General features: G+C 47.6%; 1 protein-coding gene across 5 annotated transcripts; it reads left to right on the top strand.

Annotated features, from left to right (window-relative positions):
• The first annotated feature begins 4,049 nt into the window (after window positions 1–4,049).
• GSG1 (germ cell associated 1) lies at window positions 4,050–19,796 on the top strand. Of its 5 annotated transcripts, none has more exons than XM_067698634.1 (6): window positions 4,050–4,097; window positions 13,720–14,038; window positions 15,190–15,258; window positions 15,545–15,715; window positions 16,411–16,528; window positions 17,405–17,519. In XM_067698634.1, the coding sequence occupies exons 1-6, from the start codon at window positions 4,050–4,052 to the stop codon at window positions 17,517–17,519; spliced, it is 840 nt and encodes a 279-aa protein (XP_067554735.1). The 5 variants fall into 5 exon arrangements, with proteins under 5 accessions (XP_067554735.1, XP_067554734.1, XP_067554737.1 ...); XM_067698633.1 differs by having other exon boundaries at window positions 15,115–15,258; XM_067698636.1 differs by lacking the exon at window positions 16,411–16,528 and having other exon boundaries at window positions 15,545–15,719; window positions 17,432–17,519.
• The last annotated feature ends 609 nt before the right edge of the window (window positions 19,797–20,405 follow it).

The raw sequence follows: 20,405 nt of genomic DNA, 5'->3' as shown, positions 1-20,405 counted from the left end.
TCAATGGTTTATTATTCAATGCTATACTTAATTATTTTGGTGCTCAAACTGTACCAGATTTAACCAGCAGAAATCCCTTCAAGGTAGTTCCTGTGTCCTTGTGCATGCCCCTCATCATTTTTTTTTCATGCATTTCTTTACTTTCTGGCCAAATGTTCCAAGCTCATCATGTACCTACCTTGTCCTAGGTCCGGAACTGGCCATTTCTTTGAGGAGCTCTTGGAATTAGAGGCCAAGATTTGAGTTGTAGGTACTCATTGCTACTGGGGTGTCTCTGCTTCTAGGCCCTTTCAGTAGACAAAGCTAGAAAAAATATACATGTATTTATATATATACATACAAACATAATACCATATACATATTATATACACATGCACAATACATATACATGTATACATATTTATGTGCACATGTGTATATGTATACATACATATGCATGTGTGTGTGTGTATGTATACATGAAATCATGAGTTCACATTGATGCCTCTAGTTCCGATCCAGCCCCACAGGGTTCCTTCTTGCCTTCCCCATTCCACATTTTGATATCCATTTCCCATATGGGACTTCTCACTCCCAATAGCATTAACACATTTCTTCATTTGCCCAATGCCACAGTACATTTAAAATAGTTTCCAAATTTCTTGACACCTCTTACCATGAGATGAATAAGATTATATACGAAGAAGAGTTCGGGAGTTGATTACAATTCTCCTCCACTCAACCTCAGCCCAGACAGAAGATAAATAGTCAAACAATGTGTTCATGAGTTACTTAGATTTGTTCTTTCTTTTGTGTGGTTGAAATACAATCGGATTCGTTCTTTTCAGTTTGTTTTGTTTTAGGCTTTTCTTTCCCTTCCCATCTTGTTTTAATTTTATTTTTGAATATGCGGAAGATTAACATGCTTCCAAAAGTCAAACTATACAAAAAGTATTATTCACGTAGAAGTGTCACTCCCTCCTGAATCACTTCCATCCCCTCCCTCTGGTAAGTAATCAAGTTTATTGCTTTCTGATTTATCTTTCCTGTGTTTCTTTTGGTAACAATAAGATATATGTATGTTTCATTTCCGTTCCCTTTTTACACAAAAGATGGCATACTATATATCCTCTTCTGTACTTTCCATTTTTTCAGCTAGTATTTCCTGGAAATCATTTGATACTAGTTCAGAGAAAACTCCCTTACTTTGTTTTTTGGGTTTTCTTCATACAGCTGCACAGTACTCCACTGCATGTATATACCATATTTTATTCAACCCATCTCCTATGCTTGGAGATATAGGTAGTTTCCAATATTTTACAATGACAAAAAAGGCTGCAGTGAATAACTTTGTGCATATATATTTTCATACCGTGGGAGGTGCACCTTCAGGGTAAATTCCTAGAAGTTGGATTTCTGTGGTCAAGGGATAAAGCACGTGCAATTTTGTTAAATACTGTCAAATTCTCCTCCACAGGGGTGGTACCATCTTGGATTCCTGCCAGCCATGAATGAAAGGACCTGTTTCTTCACAGCCTCATCAACAGAGTATATTGTCAAGCTTTATAGTTTTGCCAATCTGACAGAGAAGAAATGATTTCTTTATAGTTTTAATTTGCATGGCTCTTAAATGAAGTTGAACATCTTTTCGTATGTTTAGAACCATTTATATTTCTCTTTTTGTGAACCATCTATTTCTGAATTTTGCGCTTTTCTATAGGAATTTTGGCCCTTTTCCCCCCTTAATTTTTAAAATTACTCTCTATATTAGGGATATTAGTCTTTTATCTGTCATACGTGTTACAAATATTTTCTCCCAGTTTGTTTCGTTTGTTTGGTTTTTTAGTGTAGTCAAACTTATCAATCTTTTCTTATCTAGCATCTGGATTTTCAGATCATTAGGAAGCCTTTATTTACACCCAAGTTGTGGAGGAATTTACCCATGCTTTCTTCTGGTACTTGTATAATTTCAGTTTTGCATTCAGATCTCTAGTTCATTTCGAGTTTATTCTTATATAGGGTACAAAAATGAATCCAATTTATATTTTTCTAAATGGCTATCAGTTTGTGCCAACACCATTTGTTAAAAGATCATCTTTGCCCCAGTGATTATAGATATCACCCTTGTCAGATACTGGATGTCTACTTGTAGCTGTGTTTATTTCTGGACTCTCTCTTCTATTCCACTGGTCTGTTTGTCTAGCCACGCACCGGTAAATACCATATTGTTTTAGTTACAGAGGCTTAGCATCCTTTAATATGTTAGGGCTAATGCACCCTCAGAGCTCCTTCTTTCCAGTGTTTTCCTAGCTAGTCTTGGGCATTTGTTTTTTCACAGGAACTTTAATATCAATCTCTCTCTTTTTAAATGCTCATTGGTATTCATATTAGGGTTCCATTACATTTATAAATTAACTTAGGGAGAACTGACATCTTGATCAAATTGAGACATCCTGAGAACGAGGCATGTTATTCCTTTTGTTCAAGTTATTGGTACTTTGAGATCTGATGTTCTCTCTTGGACATTTACTTAGGTATCTTAGCTCATTAAATCAAATAATATTTATTGAGCAGCTATTACGCCCTTAACGCTATATTAAGCACAATAAAAGTAAAGAAGTAGGTCTGTCCTCCAGCAGTTTAGAATCTCATGAGAGAGACAGGCTAACACACCTAAAGCATAGCAAGCAGCTCAAAAGCCCACGGAAAGAAGCTCCCCACAGTGTGCAGCTGGACCATCCATGCTATGCAAGCTCAAAGGAAAGGGAGAGAAATGAGGGCTAGAATAACAAGGCAAGGCTTTTGGCTGACTTGAGGCTGGAATCGTGTACCCTGAAGGTCATGTAGGATTTACGTGGGGTGACAAGGAAGAAAAAGGAGTCCCAGTGAGGAGCACCCAAGTAAAAGCTCAGAGGTGGACTGAGCATGACATTTCACAGGGCAGAAAGTCCCCAGCCAGACCCTTGGCTGGAAAACCCTCTTCAAGCCTCAGAGTTACGTCTCAGTGTTAACAGCCCCCACATCCTCATTATGTACTTATTAAAATAGTATTAGTGAACATCTACTAGTTTCCAGATACTAGTCCTTTAGAGTGCTAATTTCTGTACATCACTATCTTTTCTGGAATGGTCTAGAGCTGAGCTGTCCAGTAGCCCAGTTTAGCCACATGCAGATACGCAGTCCTCAGAGTCCTCGGCGGAGTGCAACTGAGGCACTGGATTTCTAATTTTATTTCATTTTAATTTAAATTTTAAAAATGGAAGCAGGATTGCCCTGGCGGTCCAGTGGTTAAGACTCCGAGCTTCCAGTGCAGGGGGGATGGGTTCAATCCTTGGTCGGGAAACTAAATCTTGCATGCCGCAAGGTGCGGCCAAAAATAGTGAATAAATAAATATAAATAAATAAATAAAAATGGAAACAGTGTAAATTATTTTTCCATTGAACCCAACTTTATCGTTTGGGGGAGGACTGCATTTGACTTTGACGACAGCACTGCATAAGATATCACTGTTGTATTGCAGGGTGTGTGTCCATTTTACTTTTTTTAATGTGGCTACTAGAAAATTTTTAGTTATGTCATATCTCATTTCTCTTTGTCAGCACTGGTCTAGGGTCTTACAGCCCCATGTGGTCTGGTCACTTTCACGTGGGAACCATCCCCCACCTTCAGAATCTGATCGTTTACTAAGATGCCCAGGTGATTCTTATGCATAGTAATCAAAGCACTGATCCAGATGACAGAGAAGACACCCAGGCCTCTGATAGGTAACCCCAGACTGGCCCCAGTCCTTCTGAGAGTGGGGGGATGAGGCAGAGGGAGCAGCAGGGAGACCCCTGCTGCCGCTGTGATGTCACAGAGGCAGCCTCCTGTGTCAGCCAGCCCCACCTACATGGGTGTCCTGGCCGCAGGATATCCTCTTCATCATCTCCAGCCCACCTCACACCACCTGACCCCTCTGCTGGCAAGAGGGGCCTTGATTCATCTTCAACTCCATACTCATCCCATGCAACCGATTAAAACAGAGCAGAAGAAACACTGAAACCCCTTTGCCTCAGAACTTCAAAAGTGAATGAGCAATTCCTCTCAGCTGACTCAAAATGTTTGTCTCACCCGGAAGGTAGGTACCTCGAATTCTGAAATCTCAGGACTATTTCATGTATAGTACTCTTAATGTTGGATTGGTAATATTGGTAATTATACAAATTCATCAATTTATTTCACACGCTCAGGGTAAGGAGCTTGAGAACACATGGTAGGATTATCCGAAATGCAGTGAAAATATGTTACTCAAGCCCAGTTTTTATCGATAAACCTGGTGATTACCTTGGCCTCTTGTTTTCTCATCATCTTCCATTAAAACTTCCAATTCTTCCTCCTTTGACTCTTATCATACTTTCCCTCTCTGCTCGCAGGGCAGCTTGTGTCTTCTAGCTCTTCTTTCCTCTCCATCTGTATGATTCCTGTTACAAAATCTGGTCCCCAGTAGAAGGCCCAACGACCATGGCAGCGATGAAGATGTGTATCACTCTAGTGGACAGAAAGAGATGATGAGGCACCCATGGTCCCACTGAAAGCCAGCTCTGATTGGAAATCTGCTGGAACTAAGGAGGACAGCATGACCTCAGGTTCTTTCTGGTCTCAAAGAATCTGCAGAGATGCTTCCAGATTCAGAAAGACACGCACAGCCAGCGAAGATGTCTTGGCTTGTTTAGGGTAGAATCCACATCTGGAAGGGACTTGCCTCCCATTTTGGGAAAGTTGGGAACTACCAAATTGCAGCTCTCAGGGTTACTAAAAAAAAAAGGCAACGTTCATTCTCCTATATCCTGCCTTTCTCAGGAAAGAAAAATGAAGCTTACAATTAGCCAGAGAAATAAAACACACAGAGCAATGGGGTGTGCTGTTCATGGTCTGGAATTTAGGGATCTCAGAAGAAAGGATAGGACTGGTTCTAGGAAAAAGACCCTTCTGGGGCCGCGGAGAAGAGCTTATGGTGGGCTCAACCCGCTTGCCTGGTTCAGAAGCTCCCTAAGTGAACAGATCACAAATAAGAGAACCCTCAGAAGTGGATAGGCATAGGACAGGAAAGCCAGCCACAGTGAAAAAACATTTTGTTGTTTTATGAGGAGAGATACAGAGGAAATATGGGAGAGTCTGTTTATCGGTATAAATCCGCAAAGTTTAAAGCACGCAATCCACCGCCGCATTCTGTGTGCGTTCTCATAACTGGGCCTCAGTCTGGGCGATGGTTAAGGTGACTGGGCCTCCCCTTTGCTGCGGGGCGGCCAGGCCATGGCTCCGGACGTTTCCAATGTTTACGAGTCGTGTGGCCTTGAGCGAGTCAGACTCTGGGAATCTGACTCGCGTCTAGAACGGAGCGGCCGCCTCTCCTTCGGGCTGGTAGTGAGGATTAAACGTCTGTGGAGGGACCGGTAAGCCGTCCAGGACACGGACGGGGTCCTTCCTCTTCCTTTCCACGTTCACTCCACCGCTTTTGATCTTCACGGCAGAACCGTGAAGGTCAAACTCTTTCTAATTCGCCTCTGAGAAAACAGTCGCTCGGGGAGATTAGAGAACTTGGCCAAAATCCTTAGCCCCGTCCTGGGGTCGTGGGTGGAGCAGTGACTAGAACTCTGATCTGCTGAGGGTTCGTGGCCCCGAAGTTCAGCCTCTTGGACCCACGAAATGAGGCAAAGGCACGGCCTTCCTGCAGAACTGGAGCCGGGAGAGTAAGTTCAGGGGGAGGGCAGGGGGCGGGGAAAGCCTTGACTCTGGATTCCACGGCACCCGGCTCCTCCCGACCCTCGGCCCACCAGCCTGTGCTCGGAATTCAGGGGATGGGCAAGGTCTCCGCACTCCCTCCGCCCGCCCCGCCTGGGAGGGTCCCCGGTTCGCCGCTCCCGTCCCCGCAGGAAGATGGAGAGCCCGAAGGGCCCTGGCGGGGCGCCCCACCCTCTCGGGACCTTCCGGGGCTCGGCCGCTGGGCGGAGCCTAGCCAAACAATTCAAAGCACGCTCCCGCGCGTCGCCATGGCAACGCGCGCCCGCTGCTAGGCGACCGGGAGGCGTAGTAAACCTTGGGCCGGGGTGTTACTCCGGGAGGGAGGGGGCTGCGGGGTGGCGGCGGGGACTAGCCTACGCTCGGGCCTCGCGGCTGCCAGGGGGAGAAAGAGAGGGCAGGAGAGAAAGGGACGAGGGAGGCGCACGCGGGATGGAAACGGGGCAGCGCAGTGCTGCCAGCCCGGGGCCGCGCCCTAAGCACCCCTCGAGAGGCCTCTCGCGTTAGACCCCCGCCCCACCCGTCGGTCCCCGAGACCCACCCCACCACCACCACCCTCTCACCCCCGCCCCAAGCAGGCCACGAGGGCTCTGTCACCCCAGCGTGAGCGATTGCCCCACAGGATGTGCAGATGGGCTGCCCCCCTGATTCACTCCAGCTGCTTGCGGCATGGAAGAACGGCGGCTTCCTCTCCTGGAAATGACTGCATTAGCAAAAGCCCTCAAACAATTCCATTAAAAAGCGGAAAGGGAAAAGGCACAGAGAGGAGAGGCCCCCAGATGCTTTTCTTTGGGCCTTCCCACTGCACATAAGTAGGTGTTCCCAAAACTCCTGGACCCATGTTAGAAAGACAGGAGTCGTTTTTTATTCTGGGAGCCCCTAGGGTCATGTGGACATAAAGCATGGTTACATGAGAATTAACCTGACGCTAGGAAACCCCAGAGCTCGGTGTCCTAGAGTGCTGTTAGTATTTTGAGTACTCGGCATGGGCATTTTAGTGGCATCAGTCTTCCCTTTAGGGCTGGGAGGCAGATATCAAAAATGTCCTGTGCGAACCGTCTTTATCTTCGTTAATAAATGAGTCACATGTCAGGCATTGAAGTAAAAATTGGAATTTAGAGCTTCGAAAGCTCGGACGGTTCAAGATATGTCAGCCGAAAGGGCTCCAATCAGTGGGGGATCACCGAGCTTGGGAAAGGACATAACATTTCCAATCTGTCACTGGCTTGTGAGCAATCTGATTGTACCCTGGTGTCTGTGAACTGAAGATAATACTGGTTCATGAGATCATTGCTGTTTTCTGGGCTTGGCTGGTCAAACAGCAGGAGTGTTTCCACAGGTGGGAGGAAATGTATTGGCAGAGGGTCTGCGTGATGAAACGCTGGGTGCATCTGTATAGAAAGGCATAGGGTGTTTCTGTGGACCTGTGGACACTGCTCTTCTGTATGTGAAGCAGGAGGATTCGTGTTTCCTCTACAACAGAAGGCTGTTTGGACACTTTTCTTCATTATCCTATCTTCACCCATCGTCTTCCTAATTGTATTCTAATTGTATTCATGAGCCTGGTTTCCATTTCACACTTCATTCATTCATTCCATTCATTTGTGGCTGTTAGGGCTAGGCTCTGAGGATCAACAATGAGTAAAGCATAGTTGCTACTGTATCTAGAAACTTAGCCAAGTGGGCAGAACGGCCAAGTAAACCATATGATGAGTTACATGAGGGAGGCACACAGTAGAACACGCGCAGGAGCAGAGAATAGGGTGGTGTAGGTCAGAGCCAGTGACAACCGAGAAACATTTGCTTACTCTCCATTCCAGCCTTTTGTCTACTAACAGAAAGGAGTTAGTTCACAGGAACTGGGTCAGAAATCTGACACCTGGGAGAAGGACAGAGATACTACTATCTGTCCCAAACAAACCTCTCTTGGGACAAAATGCCAGAATGGATATATTAAAAAAAAAAAAAATGGGGATCCTGTAGCCCCAGGCTTGGACCTGAGGGAAGCGGTATGCTATACAATCTTCCACTGCTCAGTATCTCAGCATTCTTACGCATTGTTTTAGTCACTTCTAATCTTCAGCATAGTCACAAAGCAAACTGAATTCCTGTTTATAAAGTAAATGTGGGTGTCCCAAGACCAGTTTCTCTTCATTCATACCTAGTAAATGTGGTTTTCCACAGTGCCGGGCGTGGTAACTTAAGACCTTAGCAAGACTAGGTTAGTCCCAGCCCTTGGCTTTGCGATGTCATAAATGTTCAGTTGCACATACATCCCTGTGAGGTCAATCCTGAGATGGTAAAAGTCCAGCACACAAAAGTTCAATATTGTTGTGTTTTTTTGGTTTTTTTGTGGTACGCGGGCCTCTCACTGCTGTGGCCTCTCCCGTTGCGGAGCACAGGCTCTGGACGCGCAGGCTCCGGACACACAGGCTCAGCGGCCATGGCTCACGGGCCCAGCCGCTCCGCGGCATGTGGGATCTTCCTGGACCAGGTCACGAACCCGCGTCCCCTGCATCAGCAGGCGGACTCCCAACCACTGCGCCACCAGGGAAGCCCTTCAATATTGTTTTGAGATGTGGAATCTTCTCGTCTGTCTTGATTTCTGAGCCTAACCAAATTATATTTATGTGACATTGACTAGTGATTACTTTTTCTGTCCTAAGAGAAGAAAGAGAAGAAAAAAAATATATTAACATGCCCAAACTACAATGAAAGGAAGTGAGTAGGATGCTGGGCTCTGATTTTTGTGGCCAGGCAGAGAAACTCATGTTTTGTCAAAAAGAGGAAACTAGACCTCGTGGCCCAGGGTCCTTGGGGAGGGAAGGGGGGTGCTCTCAGCACTGAGCACAGCTAGGAGGCAGCCAGCCAAGCACACACACTAAACGCACAGCCTCCTAAGGGGTAGATCCAGGCTTTGGGAAGGGCTAAAATAATAAAATTCGAGAGGCCCTCTTTAAGAAAAAGAACACAAGATGACAAGTACAAATTAGGTAACAGCATCTTGGAAGGGGCCTGAGTAAGTGGGGGACCACGAAGCTGAAGTTTCATCAGCTACGCTCTCGAAATCCACCTCTAGACCTCCTCATGTGACCCACCTGAGACTCTGCCACTCCCATCCCCTTTTCCCTGGAGAAGGCACACTTCGGGCTATTAAGACACAGAGGGCACGGTTTATGAGCAGAGGCAATAAAAACCCAAAGACAGAGCACTGTGCCAAACGGTGACTCAAGCGGGATATGAGAAGTGTCTCCAAGTATTTCAAGGGTGGAAGCAGAGCGAAGGGAAAAGAATTGCTCACTGTTCTGGGGTGGAAAGGGAATGAGGATACGATTAAGTAGAGAAAAATGTGTGCAAAACTCATCAGGAAACATTGGCTAACTGTGTTTTCTGTTACTGCGGAGCTGTATTTCCCATGGGAAGTATATGAGGACCTATTGAGTTACTGAAAACTAAAACTGGCCACCAAAAAAATGTGCCACAGCGCACAGTCTTACAAGATGTCCTCAAGGGAGCAGCTGGATGGCCCCAGAGTTCGTTCTGAGCCCTGAATTCCAGAAGGCTGACGTACGGCTTCTATAGATTCGTGTGTGGGGAGGAGGCCAAGGGAAGAACAAAGAGCAAGAGCCCCAGCCTGCCCAGCGGGCAGCCACCTCCACCCAGCTTTGCCAACTGGGGGGGGGGGGGGGGAAGCTGGTGTCCCGAAGAGGGAAAATATGGGGAGACAGCGCCACCCAGCGTTGAGATGAAAACTGCAGCCTAGAGACCAACAGCCAATTCAGGGGCAAAAAGTGACCACAGGCATCCCTGCTCCCTTCTGCCAAAGGAGAGGGAGTTCTGTCACCGTGCAGAAACGGCCATTTGGGTGATACAGACATCACGCCTGGACAGAAGTACATGTGTAAAACGTGCTGTTAAGAGTAGAGAACATACCCGGTGACAGTCTCATTTGGCTGGAGTGTGGACCAGTTCAAATGCCCCGAGGGAAGCCTGCCTTTGATTCCCTAAACCAGCTGCACAAACATAGGATGGGAAGACCATGACTTGGGTGGTGGCAAATCTGGATGAGGTGGCAGAAGGGCAGGGCAGGGTAGAGAGGCTTTCATTAAATGTCAACCCAAAGTGAATCAAAGAGGTGTGATTTTATGGTACATTAATCCCCTGGCTATATAGTTTTCAGTCTGTTCAGATTTTTACTTGTTTGTTGGTCAGAGGGGCGGCTCCCAAGGTCCTCACATGCAGAAACGGAAACCAGAAGTCCATCCCTGGTTGGGTACCAAAATCCTTCTAAAATTACAGCTTCCTGGGCCTCACCCCAGAACCACGACGGCCGCTCAGGATGGAGCCCAGGAATCTGCATATCTTCCAAAGTTGCAAAGATGTTCTGATGCTCAGTCAGAATTGAGACCTACTGCTCTTGAACAAGCAGCAGCCTTTGAAGACTTTACAATCAAGGCAAACCATCAGAATGGAATCTAGAAAACGTCATGGGAGGGGTAGAGTGTGACAAGGACAAAGAAAAGGGAACTGTTCTTAGGAAGCAACATTTTCAAAGAATGAGTGACTTTTATTAACCTTGATGAGAAGCAGATCACCAGGTAAAAGAGAAGACATTCCAAGAAGAAAGAGGATCTTCGTTTTTATTTTTTTAAGTTTTAGAAATCATTTTTTAAAAGATAAAAAATTTCATCCCTTTGCCCAAAGATTGGGAGAGAAATGATAGATAGCTGTAGCATTGCTGACTCTGGGATTTACTTCTCTCCAACCCTCCTCCAACTGCATCCTCACCCCCAACCCTACCTAACACTGACGGTCTCAGGATGTTGTAATAATCCTTACTAATATCGCTAACTGGAGACCACCCACGACACCAGAAAGCCTTTTCATGCCCATGGCTCCATGAGGCCCTGACACTGCAGGTCACAGAGCTTATTAAAGGGATGGAAAACCCAACACAAGGGAATGGGAGCTTTTGTAGTAACGGTGACTCTGGAATATTTTGTCTGCCATAAAATCAAGACCAGTCCATTCACACTAGTTACCTAGGGAATGGCAGTGAGATGGAAACTCAGTGATCAGGTACTCTTTAAAGAAATTTCCCTCTGCACATGCAGAGGTCCAGGTCCTTGCTTCTTATGCTGAATCCCAGATCCCCACTGGCAAGCTCTCCTGTGTAATCTCCCAGAACAGCTGGGTCATGATTGCACTGGCAATTATTAAATGCCCAAGTCCCCTGCAAGGCAGCATTTAATCATGAGGTACTCCAAAAACTATGACCTAGAGGGGAGGGGTGTGGGAGGGGGAGGGAGGAGGGTGGAAAGGGAGTTTTCCTTCTTTCAACACTAAACCAAAGGGATTTGGAGCACAGATGGCACCTGCGGTCCTTCTGGACAAACCACAAGATGCTGACCACGGCCAAGGTAACCAGCTTCCCTCTCTTTTGCACCTGATTCTTTTAAGAGATGTACCAGTCTCATCAATTTGCTCTCCACACTAGCCTAAGTTAAATCGGAGGGCTTTCTGTTAACCTATGTCAGTGGAAGAATTACTGACGTTTTCACATCTATGTACTTCCTAGTAGATCTGAGCAGGGAAGCCACACTCTGTCCCTTTTCTAGAGACTAAAGAGTCCCCTTGGCTTGGGGCTTGTCAGTACCTGCAAAGACAGAACTTGTCTTCTAGCTGCTACTTCTCCTTGATCCCCTTAAGGAAACCGTCACCAAATTAGATTGTTCTTCCAATTCAAAAAGTATCTGGATCCTAGTGAGAAAAGGCATATTTTGGGGGGAGGAATAAAATATGTGATGAAGGGCATGGCACTGTGGGTGTTGAAGATAATTCTTGAAAAGCCTTTTGAATGATTCTCATTCGATGATCAAGATAATTCTTAAATGAGGCTCCTTGGTGGACACTCCTGGAAACAACCTCTTTGGGCTTCCTTCTAAGCTCTTCTTCATGCTCTGTTTCTCAGTTCCTTCATTTGGTTGTCAGCTTAGTGCTGCTGCAGAGTGGTTGTACCGTGGCGAGGGGTTCATTATTCTTATTTCGGAACAACCTGAAGAGTAACTTACAAATATATATGATCTGAAACGGATTGAGGGCAGCATTAACATCTGACGTGATGTGATAGTAGATAAATCCTCAAGCCGTAGGCGATTGAAAATAAAGTTGTCAAAAATGGAGACTTGCGCAAACCCTTAGTTCCACCTTTATGCAGGACGACTGATGAAGATGTTTCACCTTGAAGTCTATTTCCTAGTCAAGCAATGGATACAAAAAAAGAAAGAATAACTAACTCATAGTAACAGAACAATGACAAAATCCAATAGGATTTTCATAACTAAAAACAAGAATAAAACGTCCTTTTGCAGGAAGACTCCCATATCTGGCAATATAAGATCATCCCCCTTCCAGATGCCATGGCTTTTGAGTCCTCAGCAGGGTCCCCCAGAAAATTCTTGATGGAGTTAATTTGTTGAGTGCTTAAAAAAGATCATATTAGCAAATTGCTTTTCAGAAGCTGTTTCATCATACGTTTTGCTTACTGGCTTTTTATACACATGAGAATCTGGTATATTTCTTATTGCCATTAAAAAAAAAAAGAAAACCTGCACTTTGTGGTATGCACGGTTTTAGTGCCTAGAAATTCTGAAGAACAAACTGTTATGTTTCTAAGAGAAAGTTCCCTGTTTAATGTAGAAAATGTTAAGCTGGAGACGATGAGAGGAGATGGGCCTGTCTCATTTAGCTATGGTTTTATTTACATCTCTTAAGCTAAGCAGATTTGGGTCTGATTAATCCTGATATGAGCGATCGCCTAGAAAGCTCAAGATGGCTTACTTTAAGAAGTGTCTGTCAGCAACTAAGTACGGGCTTCTTCTCCATTCAGTACGTATTACTATAACAGTACAAACTGCTTCGTAATGCGAACGTCTCAAAATCTGAGACCTGTCAGATTTCCTTCTGTTTCTAAATCAGCTTAGATCTGGCTGCAAGCCACCTCTCCCCAACATTGAAATAACTAATAGTGGACTTTTGCAGCTCACGCTTCTCTTCTCTTAGGCTAAAAATGATGAGGTCAGGGGCTCCAGCCAGAGCTACCCGGGCCACACTCATTCTGCAGCCACGCACTGGGTTACCCCTGGGAGTCAGGCACTGTGGCTGCATCAGGCTGTGGGGCCGCCCCTGCACGTTCCTTGTCCCCACCCACCAAGGGCACCCTCCCGTGTCTCCAAGGTCACAGCACTCGGCGTCCAGCCTCCATGGGTACCATGCAGCCACCTGGCATTTGAGATTCTGTCATCTCGGGGGCAGTGGATGGAAGCTGGACCCACATCGCCTCCTCTCTGAGAACCCATAGCTTCATCTCCTCTCCAAAGGTTGCAGCATCCCCACATCCCGGTTGGTCCACTGCCCTCGTATCCTCAAGGGCCCAGTGCCTCTATCTGCTCCCCCAGGGAGGATCCACTTTAACCTTCGTTGATAGGATATATGCCCCTTTACTCCTCTCGGAGAAATCTAATGCAGGGAGGAAGACATCCAAAACTTACGTTGTCACAATAACAAATACCTCCACAAGTCAGTGCTGCTACCTTTCAAGGAAGACAAAGCCAAAAATTACCGGCAGGAGCATTTGGAGAGCTCCCAATTCTTTTTCTCAACCAGATATATACTAGCTCAGTGGCTTAGTCTCATATTATCCGATGCTTATTCAGACGATCCCCAATAAGCGTTTTAATACAATAAGGTCCGGCTTAAATAAACATCATCACTACGGTGCCTACTCTGGGCCACTCCTGGAGCCCAAGCTTCCTCACGGCTACTTGGAGAAAACTCCCAGTGGCTCGTCGTGCCCGTCTTGTTGGAGGAAAGTGGCTCGAGCTTAGGGAGCTGCGGGGGAGGGCACTGATCTCCGAGGAGGCTCTGAAATCAGGCTCCGTTCTTGTGTTTGTCTGTTACAGATGGAGCTCCCGAAGGCCTTTTCTGACCTATGGACATGCCTATCTGCCTTCCTCAACATGCTATCACGCAGCCTTTCCACAGCATCCCTGCTCAGCAACTACTGGTTTGTGGGCATACAGAAGGTGCCCAAGCCCCTGTGCGGGAAAGGTCTGCCAGCCAAGTGCTTTGATGTGCCAGTGCGCTTGGATGGGAGCAGCACAAATGTATCATCTCTGGAGGTGGTGCAGTACAGCTGGGAGACTGGGGATGACCGCTCCACCTCCCATGCCTTCGGGAGTGGCATGTGGCTCTCCTATGAGGAAATCGTGCAAGACCCAGGTGGCCCCTCACCCCACCCACCTGATATCTTTTCCCCACCAGGGATCTCATGCAGGCAAAGAATCAGTGGGATTCTTTGTACAGCCCTCACTCACCCCTGCAGGGCCCCACCTCCGCCTCGGGGTCTCCCCACTCTGCATTGGGTCCCTTCCCCATCAGACTCCCTCGTAATAAGGTCCAAAGTCCAACCATCTGACGTTTCACCTCCAGTCTCGCTGGTTTCAAACAGCATTACCCTTAAAGGGTTTCATGCAGACTTTTTTTTTTTCAATTGAGGTAGAGTGGTTTTACAATGTTGTGTTAGTTTCTACCGTACAGCAAAGTGAAGTAGAGTTCCCTGTGCTCGTGCAGACTTTTAACATTATGAGAATTTCCATCCCAGCGAGCTAGAGTTGCCTAGACAAAACGAGGAGAATATCATAGAAAGAGCGGGGACTCTGCCCAGCTGTGACCTTATAGGAAGAACTTCATTCCTACAGGTCTGGATTTTCTCATTTGTGAGATGCAGGGATCAGAGTAGATCGCCTTTAAATAAGACCCCAAAAGGGTGTTCTCATTCTAAGTGTTACTGCTACAATTGAAAAGGTAGGGGAGGGCTTCCCTGGTGGCGCAGTGGTTTAGAGTCCGCCTGCCGATGCAGGGGACACGGGTTCGTGCCCCAGTCCGGGAGGATCCTACATGCCGCGGAGCGGCTGGGCCCGTGAGCCATGGCCGCCGAGCCTCCACGTCTGGAGCCTGTGCTCCGCAGCAGGAGAGGCCACAACGGTGAGAGGCCCGTGCACCGCAAAAAAAAAAGAAAAGGTAGGGGAACTGAAGCCCAGAGAAAGTAACTAGATTGTGGAAGTTGGACCCAGACAGACCCTCCCATGTCTCACGCCGCTGGGCCTCACACTCGCAAAGCAGGCGCTGTGCCAGCCCGTTAGGTAAGGGTCGTCCTCGGGTGGGGAGCAGTGGGGTTGAGGACATCCCCTCCTCCCTGCTCAAAGCATGCAAAGATTCCCCTGGTCGTGAAGCTTTTCTAAGGCCCAGAACTGTGTACAATTTGCAATCTGCTGCTTCTCCCGATTTAGGCTAAGGGGAAGAGCAGATGGGACAGGATTATAATTCGTGTGTATTTACATTTATACTTGAGTTATTATTGTGTCACTTAGCACTGCTCCAACTCCAGTCCCGGAAACAGTTTAGAGCCCTGCAGCCCAGTGGTACGGCAGGAGCAAAAGGTGCTGGTGAACCGATGCTGGGGACATTCCCTGGGGTGACTCAGGGAAGTGTACTCTTCATTATCAGGACTTGAGAGAGAAATTAATCTTGGATGACTCTGGCCTATTTTGTTCATCCATCCATGCATCCTTCCCTGCTTCCAAAGAGACATTTATTGCCTGCCTACCACGTGCGGGGCAGGCCTGTGTAGGACCAAATGGAGCAGTACCTGGGATGGGACTGGGGGAAAGTCTGCATCCCTCGTCCAAGGCAGCACCTCATCACCCTGTACCTTGTCTGTTTCAGGGGAGAGGTGCCGAAGTTTCCTTGAACTCACACCACCAACCGAGAGAGGTGAGAAAGGATTACTGGAATCTGCCACGTTGCAAGACCCATGTCACCCCTCTCTCCGATTTGGAGGGAAGCGGTTGATGGAGAAGGCTTTTGTCCCCCACCTTCCCTTGGGGCTTGGGGCAAGTATGTGGCTTTGATGACAAATTTAGTTGCCATTGAGTTGGGCCTCTGAGTATCTAAACTGTACTGTGACCTCTTGCTTTTCTCTTCTTCTGAGCCCCACAGGGTGACACAAACTCCTGCTAGGCTGACCCTCATTCCTATGCAGGAATGCAAAAAAGGAACAGCAGGGACAAATAAAGTCCACAAATAGAAATCCAGCAACAGCTCTAACCTACTCCAGTTGCCAAGTAACCATGTAGAAAGCTTGGGTCTTTCCTCCCCCCCCAACCCCGATAATTTTATCGTAACATAGAAAGAAGGGAGTCAAAGAGGGCAAGGGGGGGGGGGTAGGGATGGGGGGAGGGAGAAGAGAAACAAAATGGATTGCTCCAAGATTAAACTTTAAAACAAAGGAGAAACAAAAATGATAACTAGCAAAGTCATATCCCTGCAAGATTTGGTGAAACTTGGATGATTTCTTCTCAAACCTCCCTAAGAGCCTTTACATGCAGTCAAGTGTACTTGGCTATGTGTTGGGTACTGAGCAGAGGGAGAACAAAGAGCCCCAGGCTAAGGGCTGTCCCAGCTGCTTTCACCTCTGTCTCCTCCTCTGGTGCTACGAGGCTCTGCACTTCTCATGGGCAGCATTTGTTCACCGCCGGTTCAGTTAGTTAACTGTCAGGTGAGAGTTCTTCTTCCTCTGGTTTCTGACAGAGATCCTACGGCTATCACTGGGAGTCCGATTCGCCTCCATCGGACTGGGACTCATCAGCTTCCTCCTCCTACTGATGGACTTGCTATTCACGGGGCACCCCGGCTGTGGCCTCAGGCTGAGCACCTTCACCGCCGTCTTCTCCGTCTTGTCAGGTGAGCATCTCCAGAGCTGGAGAGGAGGGGGGGTGTTCTCTGCTGCCTTTGAAGCACTAGCCGGAAGGCTGCAGTCTCTGTCCCAAGGGAAGAAGGAGCCCCAAGGCGGTCTAAAGAATGGAGCCAGGAGATAACAGCACAGGCGTCTTTAATTTTAAATGGAAATAACATTCGAAATGTTATCTTAGATCATTATGTCCTTTGCTAAATGATTTCTCTCTAGGTTCTTTTTATTTGCAAGTTTTCTCATTATGTACATTGGTTTTTTTTTTGGTTTGTTTGTTTGTTTGTGGTACGCAGGCCTCTCACTGTTGTGGCCTCTCCCTTTGCGGAGCACAGGCTCCGGATGCGCAGGCTCAGCGGCCATGGCCCACGGGCCCAGCCGCTCCGGGGCATGTGGGATCTTCCCAGACCAGGGCACGAACCCGTGTCCCCTGCATCGGCAGGCGGACTCCCAACCACTGCGCCACCAGGGAAGCCCCTGGTTTACTTTTGAGTCGTGACATCCACACAGCTTTTCCACACTCTGTTGCATAAAGTGAGAGATGCATGTAGACGAAGGATAGGGCCCATACTGGGGGTACAGGTGGGAAAGAAGTAAAGGGAGCAGCAGCCTGTGTGCAGCCTCGACTCAGAAATGTTCCCACAGCTTGAAACCAAACATCTGGGGAAGCGATTGCAGATACACCTTCAAGGAGAAGCCCCCACTGCAGAGTAGTCCCCCCGGAGTGTGGTGGCATCGGGGTAATGGAACGCCTTGACACAGGTTGTACCTGATGCCGGATGAAGAGGTTGCTCCCAAATCGTATTCCCCGTACACGGCAATGCCAGCCTGTCTCTAAGGGAACTGCCTTCCTGTTTCCTCTGTAGGCCTTCTGGGGATGGTGGGCCATATGATGTAGTCACAAGTCTTCCAAGCAACGGCCGACTTGGGTCCAGAACACTGGAGGCCCCATGATTGGAATTACGGCCGGGCCTTTTAGTAGGCCCTCCTCCACCTTTCTCCTCTTCCCTGGTCCACCTCAACTAGATGCTTGCTCTGTGTCCTTCTGCCTTCTCTTCATCCCTCATCCCAGATGTCCATTAGTCACCCAGAGGGCTGGACCAGCAGGCCACGCCCATTCTCCCCCCCACCTTCTGAGGAGGTACAGAGTGGATTCCTCGGGCTTATTTTTTCTGCTGATAAAGCTGTAACAAGTGCTTCTTCACCTGTTATGTAGGACACCCTTGGTAAATGAGACTAATTTTGCATGGCTTACGGAAATGATGCTCTCTGTTTTATATATTTTATGATCCAAGGTATTGGGAGACAGAGAAATGAAGAATTAGCCTTGCAGTCTGGATCGGAGTCCATTCCTGCGAATGGCTCACTCTTCTCCTGTGATGAAGAGTGGCTTCATCCTGCTTCCATTCTTATTCCATCGAACTGTGTTAGAAATGAAACTTCCCCTACCAGTCTCTCTCTAACCCTTAAAGAACTAAGGGCTCAGTTAGTCTAGATTTCTCTTTAAAAGAGGGAAGCAGCGACCATGATGAAACACACACATTCAAGGGAAACACCCCCTTTGTTTGGGTTCCTCACCGTCTCCCTTGAGGAACGCTCTCCATTCACTGCACAGGTGCCGACTTGGACCTACATGGACCGTCTGGGCTGAGTGCTAAGCACTTAACGGTGCTGGAAAGACAGTCCGTGCTGAAGAGGCATATGGAAGCCTGTACATGTCCGTCACAGGAGCTCCTCCCCTTTCCTCATGGTATAATATGTGCTATTGGATTCAGGGGCCTTTGATCTCTCCATCAGCCACCCGATCAGTTTAGCTCATTTTCCAGACTCATCGTTTCTCACCTTTTATCCATTTTCAAGCCATTCTGGGCATTTCAACTGCAGATCTCAGACTTCAAAACTGCCATCAGAAGCATCCTCAACCTGAGTCTAGTCCATCAGAGGCAGCAGAAAGGAACACACAGTAGCAGCGCGTAGCCTCTGAGCATCACTTGGCCTCGTGAAATACCCACACACACAACCTACACCACTCCTGGTGTCCTGGGCTTCCCGTGATCATGGAAGACTTAAGGGTTGGACTTCCGCAGTTTTTAGGAATGTGTTTGACACCGTTCCCTGGTGTCTTTTTCTCTTTGTTGAATCCATCCAGCTTCTCTTCATCTCCAGCATCTCTTCCATCCTTTACAAACTCCCATAAGCCAAGAACCACATTGTTTCCACAGTAGGCAAATTCCAACTAGAGCTGCCTAGGATAATACCTGTAGATGTGGAGTCAGTGTTTCCTGAATGCCTCTCAGAGGCTCAACGTCGTGGACCCTAAGACAGCTAGGTGCAAAACCAAGGAAGATGGAAGAGGTATCTGGCAGGAAGTATGTGTGTCAGGGAAAGGAGGAATGTAGTGTCTCGGGCTGTGTCCACTGTGTCCAGCTGAGCTACAGCTCTATGGAATCTTGGGGATTATACAAGGTTAACTGTAGCTTGGGAAACAACTGTCCAAAAAATTGTATGGCAGGGCGGGAGTGAGTGAGTGTGTGTGTGTGTGTGTGTGTGTGTGTGTGTATACACAAACATGAAAAATACGCCACCAGGTATAAAAGAACACAGCACTTACACTAATCAGTGCAGTGAAAATGAACCCGTTAAACTCCTAGCCTGACTTTAACACTATACGAGTCATTGTCTTTTACTAGGAAACATTCAGAACCTACCCTAAGACAGACAAAATTCAGTCCTCTGCCCACAGCTCTTTACCTGCAACGTGGTGGAAGGCAACACCATGAGGTCCTTAAATCCCTAAGGCGGCATCGGCCCAGCTGACTAGTAGGAAGGGATCCCGGTATTTTTCTTTCAAACCCGTAAGGAAGTCAGAGTCTTACATTCCAGTTTTTTTTGTATATTTGTCCCTAGCACGGCCTGGGTTTCCTTCACCTGCTGCATGGCGTCAGCTGTCACCACCTTCAACACATACACCCGGCTGGTGCTGGAGTTCAAGTGCAAGCACAGTAAAAGCTTCAGAGGAGCCCCCGAGCTGCCTACTGCATCACCACCTATGTTTCCTCCAGGAGCTGGCGTGCACAGCCCACCCGAGGGGCCTTTGACCAGCCACCCCCAGTACCACCATCAGCCCGTCCGCTCCGTCTCCGGAGGAGTGGACTTCTCCTCAGAGCTACACACAAGGAATTTCAACACGGGACCAGCTGGGAGCCTCAGGAAGAGGCGGCCGGGTCATCTGTAGAGGAAGAACAGTGTTGGGAGTTATGGATTTGCAGAGCAGGCTGAGCCCTGCCTTAAACGTGTTGCTTTGTCATCAACACGTGCTTAAGCCAAAGTCTGTTTCTTGAGCGTGATTTGCAGAGGTTAAGAACAAGGGTATTTAAAGTCCAAGTCCGGGGGGCATGTGCCCGGTGCCCTCGCTCCCTTTTCTGTCACAGCTTGGTCTCACTCCAATCTCCCACCCCCGCCCCCCGTGTCACTCATTCAGAAGTCCCTTCTCGCCTTTCTGATTGTTGGTTTTATGCCAGGTTCTGGGAGATAAAAAGAGGAGTAAAATATAGTTCCTGCTCTTTAGAGGCCGACCAACTTGGCCATCTGTCCTGGATTTGGAAGAATGGAGGTGGGTAGTTGGTGGTGCCTCAGCCTTCCGTGGTGCACTTGACTTTTCCTGGAAGCCACACACTGGAAGGCTCTCCTAGGAGCTCTGACCTGTAGAACGGGCGTCCTCTGCACTGCCTACCACGGTGTCCTGCATCCCCGCGATAGGGAACATATCACATCACGTTAATTACACATTATCCTCAGAGCCATCAGGAGACTAGGACACATGAGAAGGCTCCTGCAGCC

This window comes from Pseudorca crassidens, chromosome 11 (genome assembly GCF_039906515.1).
Source record: "Pseudorca crassidens isolate mPseCra1 chromosome 11, mPseCra1.hap1, whole genome shotgun sequence".
Lineage (NCBI taxonomy): Eukaryota > Metazoa > Chordata > Mammalia > Artiodactyla > Delphinidae > Pseudorca > Pseudorca crassidens.
Note: the sequence above shows the minus strand (reverse complement) of the source record. Positions and strands in the feature narration are given on the sequence as shown.